General features: G+C 49.5%; 3 protein-coding genes across 4 annotated transcripts; all 3 read right to left on the reverse strand.

Annotated features, from left to right (window-relative positions):
- Positions 1–1508: 1508 nt before the first annotated feature.
- Positions 1509–3771, reverse strand: LOC125992198 (fibroblast growth factor 23). The gene is made up of 3 exons (XM_049760911.2): positions 3346–3771; positions 3166–3269; positions 1509–2572 (listed from the first exon to the last, which is right to left on the reverse strand). Exons 1-3 carry the CDS (start codon positions 3599–3601, stop codon positions 2129–2131), a joined length of 804 nt encoding a protein of 267 aa, XP_049616868.1. The 5' UTR covers positions 3602–3771; the 3' UTR covers positions 1509–2128.
- A 491-nt stretch (positions 3772–4262) lies between these two features.
- LOC125992199 (fibroblast growth factor 6) lies at positions 4263–11267 on the reverse strand. 2 transcript variants are annotated; one of them, XM_049760912.2, is made up of 4 exons: positions 10801–11267; positions 6737–8170; positions 6576–6679; positions 4263–6308 (listed from the first exon to the last, which is right to left on the reverse strand). In XM_049760912.2, exons 2-4 carry the CDS (start codon positions 7050–7052, stop codon positions 6132–6134), a joined length of 597 nt encoding a protein of 198 aa, XP_049616869.1. In that variant the 5' UTR covers positions 7053–8170; positions 10801–11267; the 3' UTR covers positions 4263–6131. The 2 variants fall into 2 exon arrangements, with proteins under 2 accessions (XP_049616869.1, XP_049616870.1); XM_049760913.2 differs by lacking the exon at positions 10801–11267 and having other exon boundaries at positions 6737–8179.
- A 152-nt stretch (positions 11268–11419) lies between these two features.
- cyb5r3 (cytochrome b5 reductase 3) lies at positions 11420–13864 on the reverse strand. Its single transcript, XM_049760910.2, has 9 exons — positions 13705–13864; positions 13301–13426; positions 13080–13152; positions 12900–13006; positions 12706–12835; positions 12335–12418; positions 12170–12255; positions 12003–12102; positions 11420–11936 (listed from the first exon to the last, which is right to left on the reverse strand). Exons 1-9 carry the CDS (start codon positions 13723–13725, stop codon positions 11764–11766), a joined length of 900 nt encoding a protein of 299 aa, XP_049616867.1. The 5' UTR covers positions 13726–13864; the 3' UTR covers positions 11420–11763.
- Between the last annotated feature and the right edge of the window lie 3440 nt (positions 13865–17304).

Here is a 17304-nt window from a genome sequence, read left to right on the forward strand (position 1 = left end):
AGGTGGTCACCACTGTCAGTTCATCCTAAAATGAATTGTTCTTGCAAAATTTGATGTGGTCTTCGTATGGGTCCTGTTCTTCCTCCCGCAGCATGTTGACAAGTCCACCGGTAAATGAAGTCGAGATTGTGGACGTTCATCCATTTTGTCAGAGGTATGAGCGCGGATGGCTTTCTTTTGCTTCGTCTGTTTCCATGACTACAAAGAGCTTTATAAATATGACAGAGCCCCCTATTGGTGTCTCGTGTATTGCAACAGCAACTCGCTGTAATTTTGCTGGGATGGGAATGAACCCGTGTTCTCTCCACTTTTGTTCCAAGGGAGCCAGAGGACGCACGTCGCGGATCAGGATCACTCTAGACAGAGTCTCCAAGGCAGTAGGAAGCACGGACATCATCTCCAAGTTCTCCCGTTTTAAGCCTGGCAACCCTGTGGTGGATAGCGACCATGCTGAAAAGCTTCTGGTGAAAAAGCCCAGAAGGTCTCATCGACTCAGCCGGATGGATGTCTCGCTGCCTACCAAAGCCACCCTAGAAGATGCAGATGGTGAAAAATGTGAAGCAGAAGATGAGAACAAAGAGCAAGCTGCAGAAAAGCCCTTCAAGAACTCCAAGCCAACTAACTTGGATGAGACCTACAAGACTTTAGACCAGCACATCAACAGGTACTTTGGCATGAGTAGTCAAGGGGAGGAAGAGGAACGCAAGCACGACCGTATCCCAATTTCATCTCCAGTTGCATCGTCCAAGAGCATTGATGCACTTGCTGCCACACCTCCATCAGGAGACCTCAGTCACCCGAAAGCTAAACCTCCATCAGACTCTCCCGCAACAGAAAGCACTGCTGCATCCGGTCCAGTTCGACCCAGCTCCCTCAAAAAAGGCTTCACCCACTATCTGTCCTACCCTCGTCCGAGTGTTCAAGCTTTTGTGGGGAACTACATCGCTCCGCTGGTTCCTAAATTCTGAAGAGACGCCAAAAGCCTTGACAAGCTCCCAGTCGTACAAGCTTGTGGAGGAGGTGGCTAGTGAAGATCCGAAAGTGGATGAAAAGTTTTAGCTCCTGCAGAACGTGAAAATGACCAAAACTTTTCACGCAGATGCGCTTAACGAGGGTCACTTGGAAAACATGTTGGAATGCGGCCCTGAGGACTAGAGCTTGACACCTGTGACCTTTGGCCATGATATTTCCCTAATATAGTGGCCTGTTATTAGGTACACTTGAAAATGGCGCTGTACCTAATGGAGTGTCCGTGTGATTCCCTCGTTAAGCGCACCTGCGTGAAAAGTTTTAGCTTCTTTTACGTTCTGCAGGAGCTAAAAGTTTTCACGCAGGTGCGCTTAACGAGGGAATCACACGGACACTCCATTAAGTACACCGCCAATACTCATTTGATTGTTTTCCTTTTTGCGTGGTAGCGACACTGATGAAATGCTGCCGTCTTGTGGCCAATTGAAGTACGTCATTTCTTTTTGGGAGGACTATTGTCAGCTTCGCTTTCCTTGGTGTACAATGAAAGAAACTTTATTTTACAAAATACACACATCACATACAAAAGTCAAACACAAAGTCTTACGACTTCATATTAACAATATACTGCAACTGATTACATACACATAAGGAAAGGGGGGAAAAAATCACATACAAATAAGTTAACGCGAGCTACAAGAGCTCATACATACAATTACATGTAGACTTCAACAGTTACAGATAAAACATGTATAGTAAGGCTTTTGGTTTGTCAAACAACACCATAAGGTAAGGCTTTTTTTTTTTCATTTAATAAACAGTGGAGCGAAACATTTCAGACTCAACCAAACATTTCAGACTCAACCAAATGTCACAAACATAGTTCATCACTGAAGCTTTTGGGAACAAAGTTCATAGCTGTGAGAACCACAAAAACCTTTGGGATGTAAAAGTGCAAAGGTGCTAATCCCAAATCAATCACTCAAACAAGACCAACAAAACCCTAACAAATGCATCACAGTGAGTCCATTCATAAAAGCGTGCAGGAAGCAACATGTCCAACGTTCAGCTCGCATTTGTCCAAAATAGAAACTATTTCAAATCAAAGCAAACAATGAAGACAAATGAAAGGCTGTCACTCATTCATGATGGTAATGGGTCACCCCAGGGTGCCACCTCCACTACGTGGGCTGGAAAGGCCAGAGGAATGCACGCTCCACGGGTCATGTGCCGGCGGCTCTCCCAGCATCTCCCGGGACACATTAGTACCGTCGTCGCCTGGTTCCAGCAGCTCAAGGTCCGCGTCGTCCTCCGGAACGGCCCGGGAGTCAGAGCTCTCCGCAGGGGCGAGTGCGGGGGATGAGGAGGGGCGCACTCCCCGCGGTCGGTTGCGCCTCTCCCGCTGCAGCAAGAGGCGCTCCAGGGGCACCGAGCTACTCTTGGGCAGGAAGAGCGCAGTGGGCGGCAGGTTGTGGCCAGCGACAAACACCTGTCGGGAGCCCTCCAGGTTGAGCAGGATGCCGGTGCGGACAGAGTAGAAGACGTCACGGTTGTTCTCCAGGAGCCGGTGCTCAAACACGCAGTCGTCACGCAGGCACACGGCCTGCAAGGCATTATCACACCATTAGCAACACTCATTGGAAAGTCTAACCTAAAGCTTAGTGGTTACCCTAAGCCCCCACCCCACCCCACCCCCTTCGACTCTCATGCTGTCCTCGCTAAGACGTGTGTTAGCTTACTCTCTCCATTCTTAGCACTATGAGGTCTACTTGACATGCAAACAAGAAAATATGACCTGGAACATATCAAGCGGTGCCTCAGCCGGAGTTTCTCGCAAGTTTGTTCACAACGAGCATGTAAACAAGTCTCTCGCGTCTCTTTCCTGAACTTCGAAACTCCCTCCCTCCCACACGCACTTCCTGCTTACATCACTTCCACCAAAATAAAGCGTCCTTTTCAAAATAAGAGTATGGATAGTGAACAACGTAGGCAAAACTCGCCTGAAAGGCAGAACTACGTATTTGCTATTTTACTTATTTTCTTTAACGTGTTTTGTCTTTTTCTTCTTCTTCTTCTTCTTAACACTGTCTTCTATTTAACTTTATTCATCAACAAGTTCCTGCATTTGTGGAAGATTTGCGTGGACAACTGTGACAACTTGCGCATTGAGGATGGCGAGGAAAAGAGGTGACTCACCGAGGTGAACGGGGTTCCGTTAAGGTCCAAACACAGGTAGCGGCTGCTTTTCACGCCGAGGATGGCGACGCGCTCCCTGGTGTCCGCCTTCAGCATGATGACGCCTGAGTGCGCAAAATCAACATCAACGCCACCGCGAGACAACCAAACAAGCATGCGCGACACACGCATGGCACTTACTATACGGATTCCTGCTGGTGCTTCTCCGCACAGTGCCGTCCAGCTTGATCTCCAGGTAGAAGTTGCTGAGCTCCGTGGAAGTCTGCAGGTGCACCAACCTCCGCGGGTTGCCCCAATTGGAGCTCGCCAAGGGCGACGTGTTGGACGCCATGGAGCCGCCCTGCAGGAGGGCGAGCGCAAGCATGCAGGCCGCCGCCCCTGCTCGGCGACGCCGTGTGGCCGTGGCCTCCTCCATCCCGAAGCGGAGAGCTGCCATGACACTGGTGCAAGCAGCATTCTGGAACTGGGCTGCCAGACGGATCCTATTTAAGGACCCCGAACCACCCTTGCTCGCATCCGTCCACCAACGCAGATGCTGTGCGGCTTTGCTGCGGCGGAAGGGCCACTTCCACCTGGGCGTGTTTCGACCCCGCGGCCCGGGCCACCGCACTTGTTGTTTGGAGCGCTTTTTTTTTTTTTTTAGTCTCTTTTGGACTCTTCCCTGCCCACCTCACACATGCAGGAAATGTGTTCTGGTGGCCAAATAAACAAATAAATACTGCGATTTGAACTATGCTTTGCTGTCATTTGACGCACCTGACCAACACTTGCACTGTTTAGCCAGCAGATGGCGCCATTCCTAAACTGAACTCCTCCAAAGGGGGGTACAACTCGTTTTGGTGTGCCTATAAAACATGAATTACAGTTGGGAAAACTTAAATTACACAACTACAGCTAAGCTAACACGTTCCTAATCAATTTAACTTGTTTGACATCTTAATGCAATTCTTGAATGGCTCCCATGGGATGTGCTTTAACTTAGTCAATTTCAGCTTTTCGTGCTTTTAACCTTTGTATTGCTTTCCAAAAACTGAACTGAGCGTGCATTGGAACGAGGCATAAATGTGACTCACGTGATTGGACACTGGGAGCAGCAGTGAGTTCTTCCAAAGTTTTTATTATCTGAGGAATACAGTGGACTGCTGTGCACAGCACATACATACAAAAATAAAGACTCCAACTCTCTTTGCTTTTGCAGCAGTCAATCTTTTTTCTTTTCTGTCCTTCTTTTTAGCCACACTCCAACTAAGGCAGCAGGTGAAGGCGCTCATGCAAACATGACAGTCAACATTCAGCTGATGAGGAAGAATTTGGATTGGCAAACTTTGCTCTTTTAGATCAAGATGCTTTTATTGAGGACAGGTTCTTTTTTTTTTCCTATTATGCAGTCAATAAGTTAGAGATAGAAGGGCTGGGGGGGGGGGGGAGAGCTAGAGGTCAAAAGAGGTGCTCTCATTAGACAGGTTGGACAAATGCTTTTCACCCTATACGTCGAGCGTGTGGAATTTGAGGCATAAGTCATTCAGGGGCAAACAGCAGGGTGTGCAATAAACTGACACCCAAGTAGCTTGCCGCCCAAACAGGAAGGGAATAAATAGAAGGGCAATGGCGCTTGGCTAAGGACAAGTTTGTTGCAGATAGAATTGAGCGAAGGGCAAAGCCGGGAGGGGAGGGGGGGGGGGGGTTGACAACACGAGCATTTGTTTTCGCATTGTCTTTTACTGCTGGCTGCTACTGGAACATATTGGGGGGAAGGCCAAGGACACACACCAACACAAACATGGAGGCCACATTTTCTAATTGCGTCGTGTCTCTTTGGGGATAACTAGCATCAAAGATTGTGTTGGACTTTGGAGGTCCCGCAACCTCCGGTCGTCATTCCGCATTGGCCTGGGCTAATTACATCAGAAAGACGGACCCCAACCCCCCCCCCCCTCCCTCCCTCCCTTCCTTGAGGCCCGCAGCAGATCGTCATTCCTATTTTTTGCCTCACCCCGGTGTCTCTTTACATGCAAGTTGAAGGGGGGGGGGGGGCCTCGAGTGGGAGCGCCAAGGCACCTTTTTAAATCGTACAGCAAAAGTAGTGCATTTCAATTCTGTCACGCACGCACACGCAAATTTGTTCCGTGCATCCTTCATCCAGAACTTGCTGCTTTGAATTTTAATCTGAATCACTCTTCTTCAGTGTCAGCGACATCCACTATATGGACTGCACGCAGTGCCTTGAGATACAAGTTGAATTTGTTCCACTACCACGCTTGCAATGTAAAACACTCTTCAAGCATGCTATGATATTGTACTTGATCAAAACGTGCACTAAATCATATTATTATTATATACAATGTTAAACTATTAATAAATACAAATCATCAATAACAAGTATGCTTTTTGCCAGTTTATGGACATTGGGCTGTGTCTTCTGATGTGTGCACCTTGGCCACCAGGGGGCAATAGCAATGATACAGACTGTCACAGATTCTCAGTAAGCTACAATAGTCACATTTTGTGGGAAAAGTTCCATTATTGCGTAACCCATCTTTGGCTTTTTGCATTGTCACTAACAGCATTTAGCAAAGCGTATTTACAGCTCACTATTTGTAATTCTCATGATTGGTTGTAAAGATCAAGCAAAGTCGTATCTCAAGGCACCGCTTTGTGACTTTGGGAAGAATTCATGTGCGTCCTGTGCCCGCAGCTAATTCATCTAAGCATGCTGTCAGGTTTTGTGCTCTGTCACCAAAGTTGGACAGAATGATCAAGAGGCGTGTCCATATAGTGTTGCGCAGCAAGCACCGAGTGAGAGTCGCAAAGGCCCCGAAAGCAGCGCATAAAGAAAGACAGCTCTCCAAATAGACTTTGATACACTAACAGACTCACATTTGCAAAGTTCATTGGCGTTACCTGGGAGGGGGGAGTGTGGGGGGGGGAATATCTGCATGTGCAAACGCCAGCGGCGGCAGCATCGGTCACAACCGAGGGAGGAAGTGGGTGCCGGTGGCGGAGGTGGTGGCCCTGTCGCCTCGGCGCGGCCGCCCCTGCCGGTTCAGGGCCACGTAGAAGCCCTTGTAAACAAAAGACTCGTAGGCGTTGTAGTTGTTGGCCAGCAGCGTCTCCCTGAACTTGCACTCGTCGCCAAAGAGCCTCTACACAAGAAGGAAATTGCATGACGTGATGTCCAAATACTTTGGGAGCCGAGAAGAAAAGTCAGAATCTTGAACAAGCACCAAAAGTTCTTATGTGTAGGTCAGCGTGGGAATATCTGGCCAAATGATGCCTCAGCGTGCCACAATATTAAGAAGTGGCCATTTTGGACTCATTCATTTGAACCATTTTGGTGCAGGGGGGACACACACACGTGCTTTCTTACAAGTGCCGCACACATGCACACACACACACACACACACACTTACCGCAGCGTAGAGCCTCCCCCTGCGGTTCATGGCCACAAACATCTCACTCTTGACGCCGAACAGGCTGACCACTCCTCGCTCCACGCTGGAGATCTCGAGAAGACCTGAAGAAGCTCAGCGTTAGCGTGAGCATCTTTCAGCGCCGGTGCCGCTTCACTCACTGTGCGGGTCCTCGAGGTGCGAGCCGGCGATGCGTCCGTCCGGGAGCACCTGCAGGTGGAAGCCGATGCCCACGTTGCAGTAGAGACGGCGCACCCGCTTGATGCCGCGCAGGTAGTCATTCTGCCAGCTGGGCTGCGCCCGCCCGCCGGCGAGGCCCAGGTAGGAACGCGCAAAAAGCATCTCCCAGCGCCGCTCCACCTCAGTGCCGTTGGCCCCGCCGCTGCTCGGGGCCACCGCCCCCCACACGCAAGTCCAGAGTACCAGCGCGGCCAGCAGCGTCACGCTGCGGCGGAGGCGCCTTTGCGCAGCCGCCATGAAGCTGCAGGGGGCGCACGGAGGACACCTGCCCTAGAAACGCAGCTCGTCCTACTTCCTGTCCTGCGGCATGGCCCAGGCTTTTGGCGTGGTGGGGGAGGCGACTCAAGGCGCCATGGCCCGGGATCCGAGCGGCGGGAGGGAGGGAGCGCGTCCGAGCTTGGAGTGGCAGCGCCGGCGATGAGCATCTTTCGCCGCCTCGTCCGCGGGCAAGGCCGGCCAGTGGAGGGACTCCGCGGCGCACTCACCTTGGCCCCGATGCTCTAATCTCTCAGCGGCGTGACATCACTGCTGCAGACCCCCACTCCGCCCCAAACACTGAGTCACGAGTGAGAGATGGCACGAGGACAAGGAGGGACAGATAAATGGAGAGAGCGAGAGAGAGAGAGACAGAGGAGTGGGGGATGCGGAGGTGGGGGAAGGGGGGGGGGGGGGCGTCCAAGAGTCCCAGAGAGACACTTGAAATGAGCACGATGGGGGCGCTGCCTGCACCTTCACACCCCGAGCCTGCAAGCAAGCACACGCATGGACAGTTTCCTCGTATGACTTTCAAAATAAAACGCACCTGTGCTCAACCTGCAAGAATCATTGCACCGCCACTCCATTATGAAGTTATTCCTGGGCCAATTCTCCCCCATATATTCCATTTGTCTCCCTTTGGTGGACAGCCAATCAAATGGAAACGTTTGGGACCCGCAGCGAGGCTGGAAGAGTGAAGGCTTTTGCATTGGCGTCTTCCTGTGACACGGGACACCGGCACAGATAGAATCTCTGCACACCAAATTGGGGACAGGGGGGCGCCTGCACGAGTGCCTGATTTAGACCGGAAGTTTGTGGCAAATATTTGGCATGGCAAGGCTCCACTTGTGACGTATCGCCAGCAGAGCGCAAGTAATGTGAGAAGCACACGGCTCCGTCCCGTGAGGGATAGTCCCGGCGGGTCGTAGTTTGTTCCGTCGCCATAGCAACCACATCAACGCTTTCTGTCCGTCTCCATCGTTTTGCGCATCGCCAGCGCTACCAAAGGCCACCAAAGGCCTGATTCAGCAAAAGAGAAGCCGAGTGGACGCTTTTTTGGAGCGCCTCGTCGATGCGGCTGCCGAGCTGCGCGTTGTCATCTGAAACACACGCAAAAATGGAGACGGGTAACGATTAAGTGAAGCACTTTGACGGACAGACGGGGTCAGCTGTGTCGCGAGCAATTCTCGCCTCCATTTTGCGCAGCCAATCAAAGCGCATTGTGGACGTGCAAGTAAGTGGAGCCCATGCAATGAGCGCCTGATTAAGTCGGGCTTTGACAGGAGATCTCAGCGCAGCAGCTGCAATGACATCGCAAGCATTGACACGGACAGACAATCACAATTAAAACGGCGACCATATTGTCAATGACTTTGGACAATAACAATTTGCTCCATTTAATTGCTTCTTTTATTAAATGTATAGGATGACACCCAGTTTGCAGCAATGCAGCGATCGATCAATCGATCCCAAATGAATAAATAATTGGACACGACAGGATTTCAAATGCAGCCTGGGTTGGAGTTCCTGCTGAGTCAGCTGATGTTTAATTCAGCAGCTGGGGAAACAAAACTGCTCTGCCACTTATAAATAAATAAATAAATAAATAAATAAACTCGCCACAGGAGAGTTTCTTTTTTTAAAGCTGCGTAGACCGAGGTTGCGGGTTTTTCCCGGTAGCGGCGCAAGGACACATCCATCCTTGCAGAGGTGTCCGATGCCAAATGAGGAAGCAGCGGCTGACTCAGCAAGGTGGAGGTGACTTTTGCTGCCTATGATGCAGCACTTTGGTGTCCTTGAATGCAACACCAGCACCACTACGACTACCTTGATGACTCTCAAACTGACGTCATCACAAGATCACCCTAAGCACGCCGTTTAAGGAAGGGACACAGCTGTGATTCAAAAGAAGGCGCCAGCGCACTCCTTTGATTGAAGTGAAACTCCCCAGCTAACCTTGACATGGTTCATTGGCAACGAGACGGTACACTATGGCGCAAGAGCACTACTTTTGTCCTAATAGACTTCCTCAACTCTGTTCAACATTTAGTAGTAGCACCAAAAGACGCCACAAAGTGCTGACAAAGCATTTTCTCTCTCTCTCTCATGCGCTAGTCAAACTGGACCAGACCTAAGTGGACCACCTAATGCTCAGAGGTTAAAGTCCATGATTTGCGTGACAGCGGTGGGAAGCGGCACAGATCACACAAGGTGTCAGGTGCTGAGCCATCAGCCAATTCAGAACCCGACACCGAGCCAGCTCGGGAGAATGCGAGGAATCCGGCTGGCGTGTTTGCCCCGCCGCTCTTGGCATTCTCACCCCATAGGATGAAGCGAACGCAGCCCATCGGCGGCGGATCAAGGCCAAGTGGGAATGGAGAGGCGCCCAGGGAGGCCAAAGAGATGACCTGTCACTCAGCAGGCACAACAAAGAGCAAACCGTTTATTTCTGTCACGGCCTCCGCAACCGACCCGAGAGTTAATCAAACGTTTTGGCACATGGCCCGCTTTGGAGAGCCATGTGCCGGACCCCTCCACTGCCCCCATCTGGTAGGCCAGAGGCATCGAGACACCCCGGCACACACCTGAAGGTCTTTTTGGACTGCAATGCAGCACCGGCCACGCACTTTCGGCACAAAACTATCCCTTCGCTGCCCATCGATAACGCTTGGCCATTCAAGGGGGGGCAACCGGATCTTATCAGCTCCAAACGCTGCCCCTGACTGTTTTCACAGGGAATCCAACAAAAAATTCAACTCCACTCTAGCCAACTAATGCCACGCAGACATTTTCTTTTTCGTTTTCAACCACTTTCATCCCGAATGTGTGCTCTCACAAGTCCAAGCAATCAGCCTGGCGGGAAAGACCAGACCTCGGAAAACAAACTCCGGAAGCCACTGATTGACAGATGCGTCTGCCCAGTCTCAGCGCCAGCACCGGCGCGGTCGCCACCGACTCAAACGGGACTATCGAAGGTCAAGCCGGGGGTGGCGCGCCGGATCTCCGGGACAGTCAAGGATCCGCGCGGGCAGCTGCGTGCCGCTCGTAAAGGACCAAAGGAAGAAACTCAAAATACTTTCCACAGACAGACGATGACCACGTAAAGCGGCGAATGTAAATAACAACAGCGGAACGACCGTACAAGGGCAGAAGCCCTGGAAGGCGAGCGCCCCCTTTGCCGCCACACAACATAATGATGGCATTCACATGTAAGTGGTCCGGAGGAAGGGGGTGGGACGGGGCCCCAGCATCCTGACCACTTCCAAGTAACAAACTCAAACGCTGATGACCTTGCCGCTGCCAAGGCCATCTTTTTTGCTCGGACATAATTCAAACTGCTACAAATACGTTCAATAAATATTTTGCAGCAGGTATTTTACATTTATTTGATACAGTTGATTGATTGAAGGGTTCTGAAGCCAAGATGCAACTGTGAGCATGTTGTGACATTGTAAACATAATCCCTTCCGTGTGATGTTGTGACGGCACGGCAGGATCAGATATTTTGGTCCAGGCTGTCTGTCGGAAGCTCTGGAGGAGTTTTGGAATGCACGACCACAGGGCATTTGGTTGCGTGTCTGGACCCAAAGACAGCACGGACCGTCGCGTACATCCCACCAGGGAGCGTCTGCTCCGGGTCCGCCCCGCCCCGCGCGCAGTATTGCGACAAACCTCAGACGATAAACTAGCCACCCACTCGCACAAAACGGAGAAAATGTAAAGTACTTACTTGCACCACGAGTGTGGGTGGTGGCGGCGGGGGCGTGACGTTGACGGCCGGGTATCCTCTCTGTGACGCCTTCGGAGAGCTGCTGCCACCTTCTGGAGGTGTGGTGCAACTGTCTGCTCGATTGACAAGGGCAGCGACGCACGTTTGTTGCTAAAATTATGAAATAATTTTACAGTAATATTTACACGCACTGCCTACTTTGCAGTTCTAAATAAATTTTATCAGCACGTACGTCAAATAAAGGAGTTTGGGTGAAAATTAAATTAACACACGTCGAAGGCGTTAGTTGCTAACGCTAGCGCACTTTTTAGCTTTTATGTTTACCGGTTGTAAGCACGCCAAAACTTTTTACGTCAAAAGTGACCTAATGCTATGACTTTCAAACGTCTCCGCGTAAAAACTCATTGTAGAAGATTTAGACGATCTTTTGCCGCGGTGTGCGAGCCATTGAAAATCCAAATGACGCAGCAAGTGTTACGTCATACAGGACTTTTTCCCCCCCCCGACCGGTGTTTGACGTCATTTCCGGAGCGACCAGCCGGTACGTCACATGACCACGCAAGGAAACGTAAACAAGTGGCAAATACAGACCCAAGAAAGAAGATGCTGGCACCAAAAGTTCTCCTGTGACAAGACGTTTTTTTTTTTTTATCAAACATGATCTGCATACATTTCCATTTCTTTTGCAATAAACAAAAACTTGTCATCATGTCTTATCTTTTCGGGGCCTCCGTTAAAGTGCCTGATCAATCAACACGTTGGTTGAAGTGTTGATGATGAAGAGAACATCCAAGTGGCAGAAAAGTGGAAAATGACATGACAAGCAGCATAACACATCATCAGTCTGCATAATACCAAAAATACCTAAGGCACCATTCTTGGGGTGAGCGCTCAAGCTGCGTGACGTGATGTAAATACAACAACACGTAGCACGGACAGGATGGCCGGGTCACACCTGAGCGTCTAGAAGGTGAACCTGTGCTCAGCGGCATGGCCCACCTTGTCCAAATTGGGGTTGCAGGCAAACTGGATCATGGGCGGCGGGCCGCACATTAGCACCAGGGTGTCTGCCGAGGGTGGGGGAAGGTGGTCCCGCACCATGGCCTCGCTGATGAAGCCCTCGCTGAACTCCCAGTCTGACGTGCACACAGAAAGATGAGATCACGTCACGGCTGCGTACGTGCGTGTGAAGGTGAACGTACTGGCTGGCGCTCTGTCCACGGTGAACCACAGCTTGAAGCGCTCGGGGTTGTTGACTTGAATCTCCTCCAACTCGGGCCTCAGCAGGATATCCTTCTCCGTCTGGCGGAAGGCAAAGATGAAGATGAGGGGCGGCAGCCAGCGAGGCGGTGGGGTGGGGGGGACCGACCTGATTGGCGAAGAGCAGGTGGCACACCGTCTGGTCCTGCGGGTCCTTCATGATGGCCGTGATGAGCTGCAGCATGGGCGTGATTCCTGACATGTCCGCAAGATTCAAAGATCACCACGGGATGCCTTCGACGTGGTCAACTTGTGATCAAAGTTGGACATTTACCCGTCCCGCCCGCAATCATGCCCACGTGTTTGGCTGTCTTGGTCACGGCGGGAGCCTTTTTGTCATCCTGAACGGCAAAAACACCTGCATAGGAAAATGTGCCATTGTCATTATTAGCATTAATGTCAACACATTTTCATTATCGTATTGAAAAGTCCATGTCACCGTTAGAAATGTTAAGTAGCACTTTTTGCAACTGAGAATTGAAGTCCAAAATATAGCCAATATCAGAAACGCCCACAAGAGGGCGCCATGGTATTGGTCTTGAACTTGAGACGTTGCTATCAGCTTCTTGTCATTATATACTATTTCAAAAACGTCATGTGCTTCATGATGCGCTGGACGTGCTAAGGTGGTGCTGGGTCCGTCACCTTTGCCCTTGTAGACGAGAAGCCCGCTGGGTCCTCTGAAGTCGATGGTGTCGTTGATGCGCAGACTCTCCAGGTACTGACTCATCTTGCCGCCTTCTGGGAATTTGGGATGGACGTTTTTGAAGTAAACCTGCACAAGACGGACAATGACATCAAGAATCCGATAATAAGGAACCGAGACAAATTCAAATCACCTTGATGACCAGGTCCACGTAACCTTTGTCGTCATCGCTGGACGTGGGCGTGTACGGGCGAACCACCAGCTTGCCGTCGATTTTGGCCGACAAATAGATGTGCTGTCCTGGAGATGACATTGCCACGTTTGGGATGATGAGTTCAAAAGAGGATTCAGAACCCGCTGATGTCATACTGACCCACAGGGAGACCCAGGATGTGCTCGCCGGACGGCAGAGCGAAGCGGAACTTCCGTGTGTCGTGACTCACAATCTGAATGAAAATAAAACAGTAACACAATAGCAGGTGAAAAAAATATCAAGCTTTACATCATATGTTGAAAATATCCTCAACATCAAGTCACCAAAACTTGAAGTGACACACCTCCCTCGTGAAGAGGGTGTGCCGGTGAACGCCTCACCTGCTTATCAATAAGCCGCAGCGCATATTTAACGCTAGGGTCCTCCAGGGTAATGGCGGGCCTCCTCCGACGGAACAGAAGCCTGAAGAGCAGGTTGACCAGGCCATCAAAGCCGCTCCGAATAACCTGACACAAACCAGCATTGGCCTTAGCATTAGCAATGACATTAGCATTGGCCGACTGTCTGAGCTAGGGAGCTGAGCGGGGCGTTGTCTCGGCTTAACGGGCTCATTTAGCAGCTTAAGCGGGCACGACGACTGTGTCAAGTGAGTCACATTTTCCGGAGGGCGAGTACGGGCATTTTGCCCAAATACTATTTACACTCTCAACGCTTGCAAGACAGCCAAGCCCGAGACAGACAAACACTATTGTTGTTTATTTAAAGTGTACTGTACTGTACTCACCCCAATGATGTAGGACAGCATCTTCTACTTTGATGGAGAAAACAAATGACTCAGGAAAGCGTGCTGCGGCCAGTTGTCTCTCTCGCTGTGGCATTTGCTGTCAAACGCTTGCAGCTCGGAAACAATCGCGTCAAATGCCACATGATTCAAAAAATGGATCCGCTAAGTGTTTCCAAAATAAAACCCTCGCGGCGCCAGACAACAGCGCTTATATTTTCACAAAAACACTCTATCCACAAGCTTGCGATAGTATTAATATAACATTTACATTACAGAACACATAATGATGTCATATTAGGCTGCGATAGCGTAGTGTAGTTGGGTGGAAAACACTTTGAAGTAACAAGCCGGATAGTTTGCCATGAGTACCTGCAACTTTATCATACGTCACTTCCGTCCGTCACAACTTCCGCATTCAAAGTCCCAAAGTCCCAAAGTCCCAATGATCATCGTCACACACACATCTGGGTGTGGTGAAATTTGTCCTCTGCATTTAACCCATCCCCATTTGATTTTAATCCATCCCCTGGGGGAGAGGGGAGCAGTGAGCAGCAGCGGTGCCGCGCTCGGGAATCATTTGGTGATCTAACCCCCCAATTCCAACCCTTAATGCTGAGTGCCAAGCAGGGAGGCAATGGGTCCCATTTTTATAGTCTTTGGTATGACCCGGCCGGGGTTTGAACCCACAACCTTCCAGTCTCAGGGCGGACATTCCAGAGCGTGGGTGACTTATTGGTTGCGCTTCGAGTCATTGAAAACGCAATTCCTCCTCAAATTTCCCACTACACATGGCATGCATTAAAAATAATTTGCCTTAGTATGAAAATCAACAGGATCAATCTATAATCTTTCTAGCCGACGTATGTACAACGTCACTTCTTCGCTGGGTGTTGTTGTAACGTTGTTATACCGCCACCAGAGGGCAGTAGTGCCCCGTGAGTTAGCAAACTTTGATTGTGACCGCTAGAGGACAGCAAACAATTCGTATGGTGCGTTTGCGCGATTTCAATTAGGTCGCGGTCAATGACAACAAAGAGGACACGTTGAGCTTCTGTATCTCAACAGGGAAATAAAATGTTTTTTTTTTTTATTGATTGATCATTTGTATATTATGAAGTTATAGAACAACAGTCAAAAACTCCACAGCGTGAATCACAACACACACACACACACACACACGCACACGCTCACAAAGAGAAAAAAGAAAATAAATTAAATACAAAAATAAGAATGAACAATTTTACGAGGTCACAGAGGAGAAAACACAAAATAGTCAAGCAGGCAGTTTCTGAAACACAGCAAAGGCAACGAGGATCTTCGCGTACTTTTTACACCGCTTTACTCCCATTGGTGCAGGGAATGGTCAAGAGGCGGAGCTCGGTGCGGTGGCGGTGCAGTTGAATGGCTTTTATTTTGTCGAGTTTTTTGTTTTCCTGCACTGCCGCCTGTCTACCTGTCGCCACATTCCTGCCCCTTTTCTACTTTGCACATTTCCTTTTTTTGATTTAACATTTGCTATTATTCTTTATGAGGGGCGGAGCTTGAAAATGACGCAAAAGGTTGGGGTAACAGGTTGTTTTTTATACAAAATAAAAGTGCAAAGTACATCTAATCAACACCAACACAGTCCATACTGTACATTCAACATTGTAACCTCCAATAGAAAAGGATGGCGACACATAAAAGATTTAGATTATCATATGTCTTATAGATATACATTTTTATGTAAATATGTACACACACATACACACAGATTTGGAGAGCTTGTTTGGTATTTAACTCCCTGAACTGTGCAAACACACACTTGCGCACCAGAGGAAAAAACAAACCAAGCGGGGAACGTCGTCGCCGCTTCCTCGCTCGGATTTTCGCCTTTTTGGAATGATGGAATGAACACACGCACGCAAAGTATTGCACAGTGCTCAACAAACTCTCTTGGCGGGAAAATTGGCGACGTCACTACGCAACAAATTAGCGCTAAGTCTACACGTCTATACGCACGGCATCACAGTGATACACAAAGCGGGCGTCCGACGACAGACGCCCGCGGAGAATGATGGTGATGGGCAGCTTCTCCAAAAATGGCGCTCCGCTAACTACACAAGAACACTGGAGAAAAAGCTTAAAATGCCCCCCCGGCCTCTAGATTTGGCAGATATAAACGTCGGAAAGCGGTTATTCCCAACCGCCGATATGATCCCTTTACGTAATCATGATTTATTTACTACAAATATATATATATCAGTGCCAGCGCCATATAATGACCGGCAGAACATTTAAATGCGTCTCCACTAGATGGCAGAAGTTGCCGTTTATACATCAGAATAATAGCTTCATGTTTATTTCAACCCACCCACCATACACATTGACTAATTCGAGCACAATTTTTGTTTGGTAGTGAGCTGTGAGATTTTTTTCCAAAGACAACAATTGACCCTCCACATAGGAAGTGTTGTCGTAAAGAACCAGGTGAGAGACTGTTAACTTTCTGAGGGTGGCGGGAAGAAGCTAGCGGCTAGCTTGTTTTGTCACGATGACTTCTCGCAAACCAAGAATCAACCGAAACTCCAAGAGTGCAAATGGTCGCAACGACTGGCAGTGAAAAAAAAACGGCATTTGCGCCGAGGCAACTGAAAGCCAAGACTGGTTTTGTTCCCAAAAGTGTGCGACGCGAGAGGACGGCAAGCTAGCTTAGCCTCTCGGCGCATGGCAGTGTTTATGCACCGGCGTCCCCAGAGGGCGCTTTTTCTCGCTTGCAACTGAAGCAGAGACGCCGGCCTACAAGGCGAAAAAATAAATAAAAATACGAGAAATACAAAACAAGGGTAAAGAGATAAGGACACGACGGCGACAACTTGTTGCTTTTATCACGATGGCTCGACTTAAGCGGGAGGGGGTGGAGCGCAAAAGGTGACAAGATTCATCGTTCGGTTGAGTAAAGGCGAGGACCCTCAAACTGACGAATAAGTAGAAAAAAGTCGTACGAAATCATGTGCTTGTCGAAGCCCCCCCTCAAATAACCAAAGCAGTTGGTGGACCTTTTTTTGGGACGTCTGCTAGCACAAGTATAGCATATCTTATCTTACGTTGGAATGCAGTAACAAAGTATTCTTCAGAAATCCTGGGTTGCGTCATATTGGCTCTGGTTCACACGCCAGTCACCCACACACGCTTGCGCACGCACGTATGTATGTGCGCCTTTAAAATAGAACATCTTATTAAAAACATCCAGATAGAACAACATAGAAACACGTCAACTGGAAATGTGCGGCCTGCGTAACGTTTACAGTATACAGTGCAGTGCCTGGACGGACGGACGGATGGACGGACGGACGTCATATCTGTACAAGTGTGTCAGTCATGCGCTATGCTGTCATCTATGCACATCATATTGCTTAAAAGAAGGAGGGGCGGGGCCAGGAGGGAGGGGCGGGGCAAGCGACAAGAGAGACCCTGATGGCGAGGATGGGGCGCGAAAGCAAGGAGGAGGCGTGGATATCACTGAGGTATTTACACAGACTGGCTATTGAACGGGGAGGGGAGGGGGGCAAAATTGGTTGCTCTGGGGGCCACCTTTTGAGTTAAAACAAACAAAAAAAC

This window comes from Syngnathus scovelli, chromosome 22 (assembly GCF_024217435.2).
Source record: "Syngnathus scovelli strain Florida chromosome 22, RoL_Ssco_1.2, whole genome shotgun sequence".
Classification (NCBI taxonomy): domain Eukaryota; kingdom Metazoa; phylum Chordata; class Actinopteri; order Syngnathiformes; family Syngnathidae; genus Syngnathus; species Syngnathus scovelli.

Excerpts from the sequence above, each read along its gene's own strand:
- LOC125992198 (XM_049760911.2), bottom strand. The coding sequence starts at position 3,601 with ATGGCAGCTCTCCGCTTCGGGATGGAGGAGGCCACGGCCACACGGCGT. Across the intron at positions 3,270-3,345 it reads CACCAGCAGGAATCCGTATA|GCGTCATCATGCTGAAGGCG; the intron begins GTAAGTGCCATG and ends TTGCGCACTCAG. Across the intron at positions 2,573-3,165 it reads ACGGAACCCCGTTCACCTCG|GCCGTGTGCCTGCGTGACGA; the intron begins GTGAGTCACCTC and ends AATGCCTTGCAG.
- LOC125992199 (XM_049760912.2), bottom strand. The coding sequence starts at position 7,052 with ATGGCGGCTGCGCAAAGGCGCCTCCGCCGCAGCGTGACGCTGCTGGCC. Across the intron at positions 6,680-6,736 it reads GCACCTCGAGGACCCGCACA|GTCTTCTCGAGATCTCCAGC; the intron begins GTGAGTGAAGCG and ends GAGCTTCTTCAG. Across the intron at positions 6,309-6,575 it reads GGGGGAGGCTCTACGCTGCG|AGGCTCTTTGGCGACGAGTG; the intron begins GTAAGTGTGTGT and ends CTTCTTGTGTAG.
- cyb5r3 (XM_049760910.2), bottom strand. The coding sequence starts at position 13,725 with ATGCTGTCCTACATCATTGGG. Across the intron at positions 13,153-13,300 it reads TGCGGCTTATTGATAAGCAG|ATTGTGAGTCACGACACACG; the intron begins GTGAGGCGTTCA and ends ATTTTCATTCAG. Across the intron at positions 11,937-12,002 it reads CGTGGACAGAGCGCCAGCCA|ACTGGGAGTTCAGCGAGGGC; the intron begins GTACGTTCACCT and ends TGTGCACGTCAG.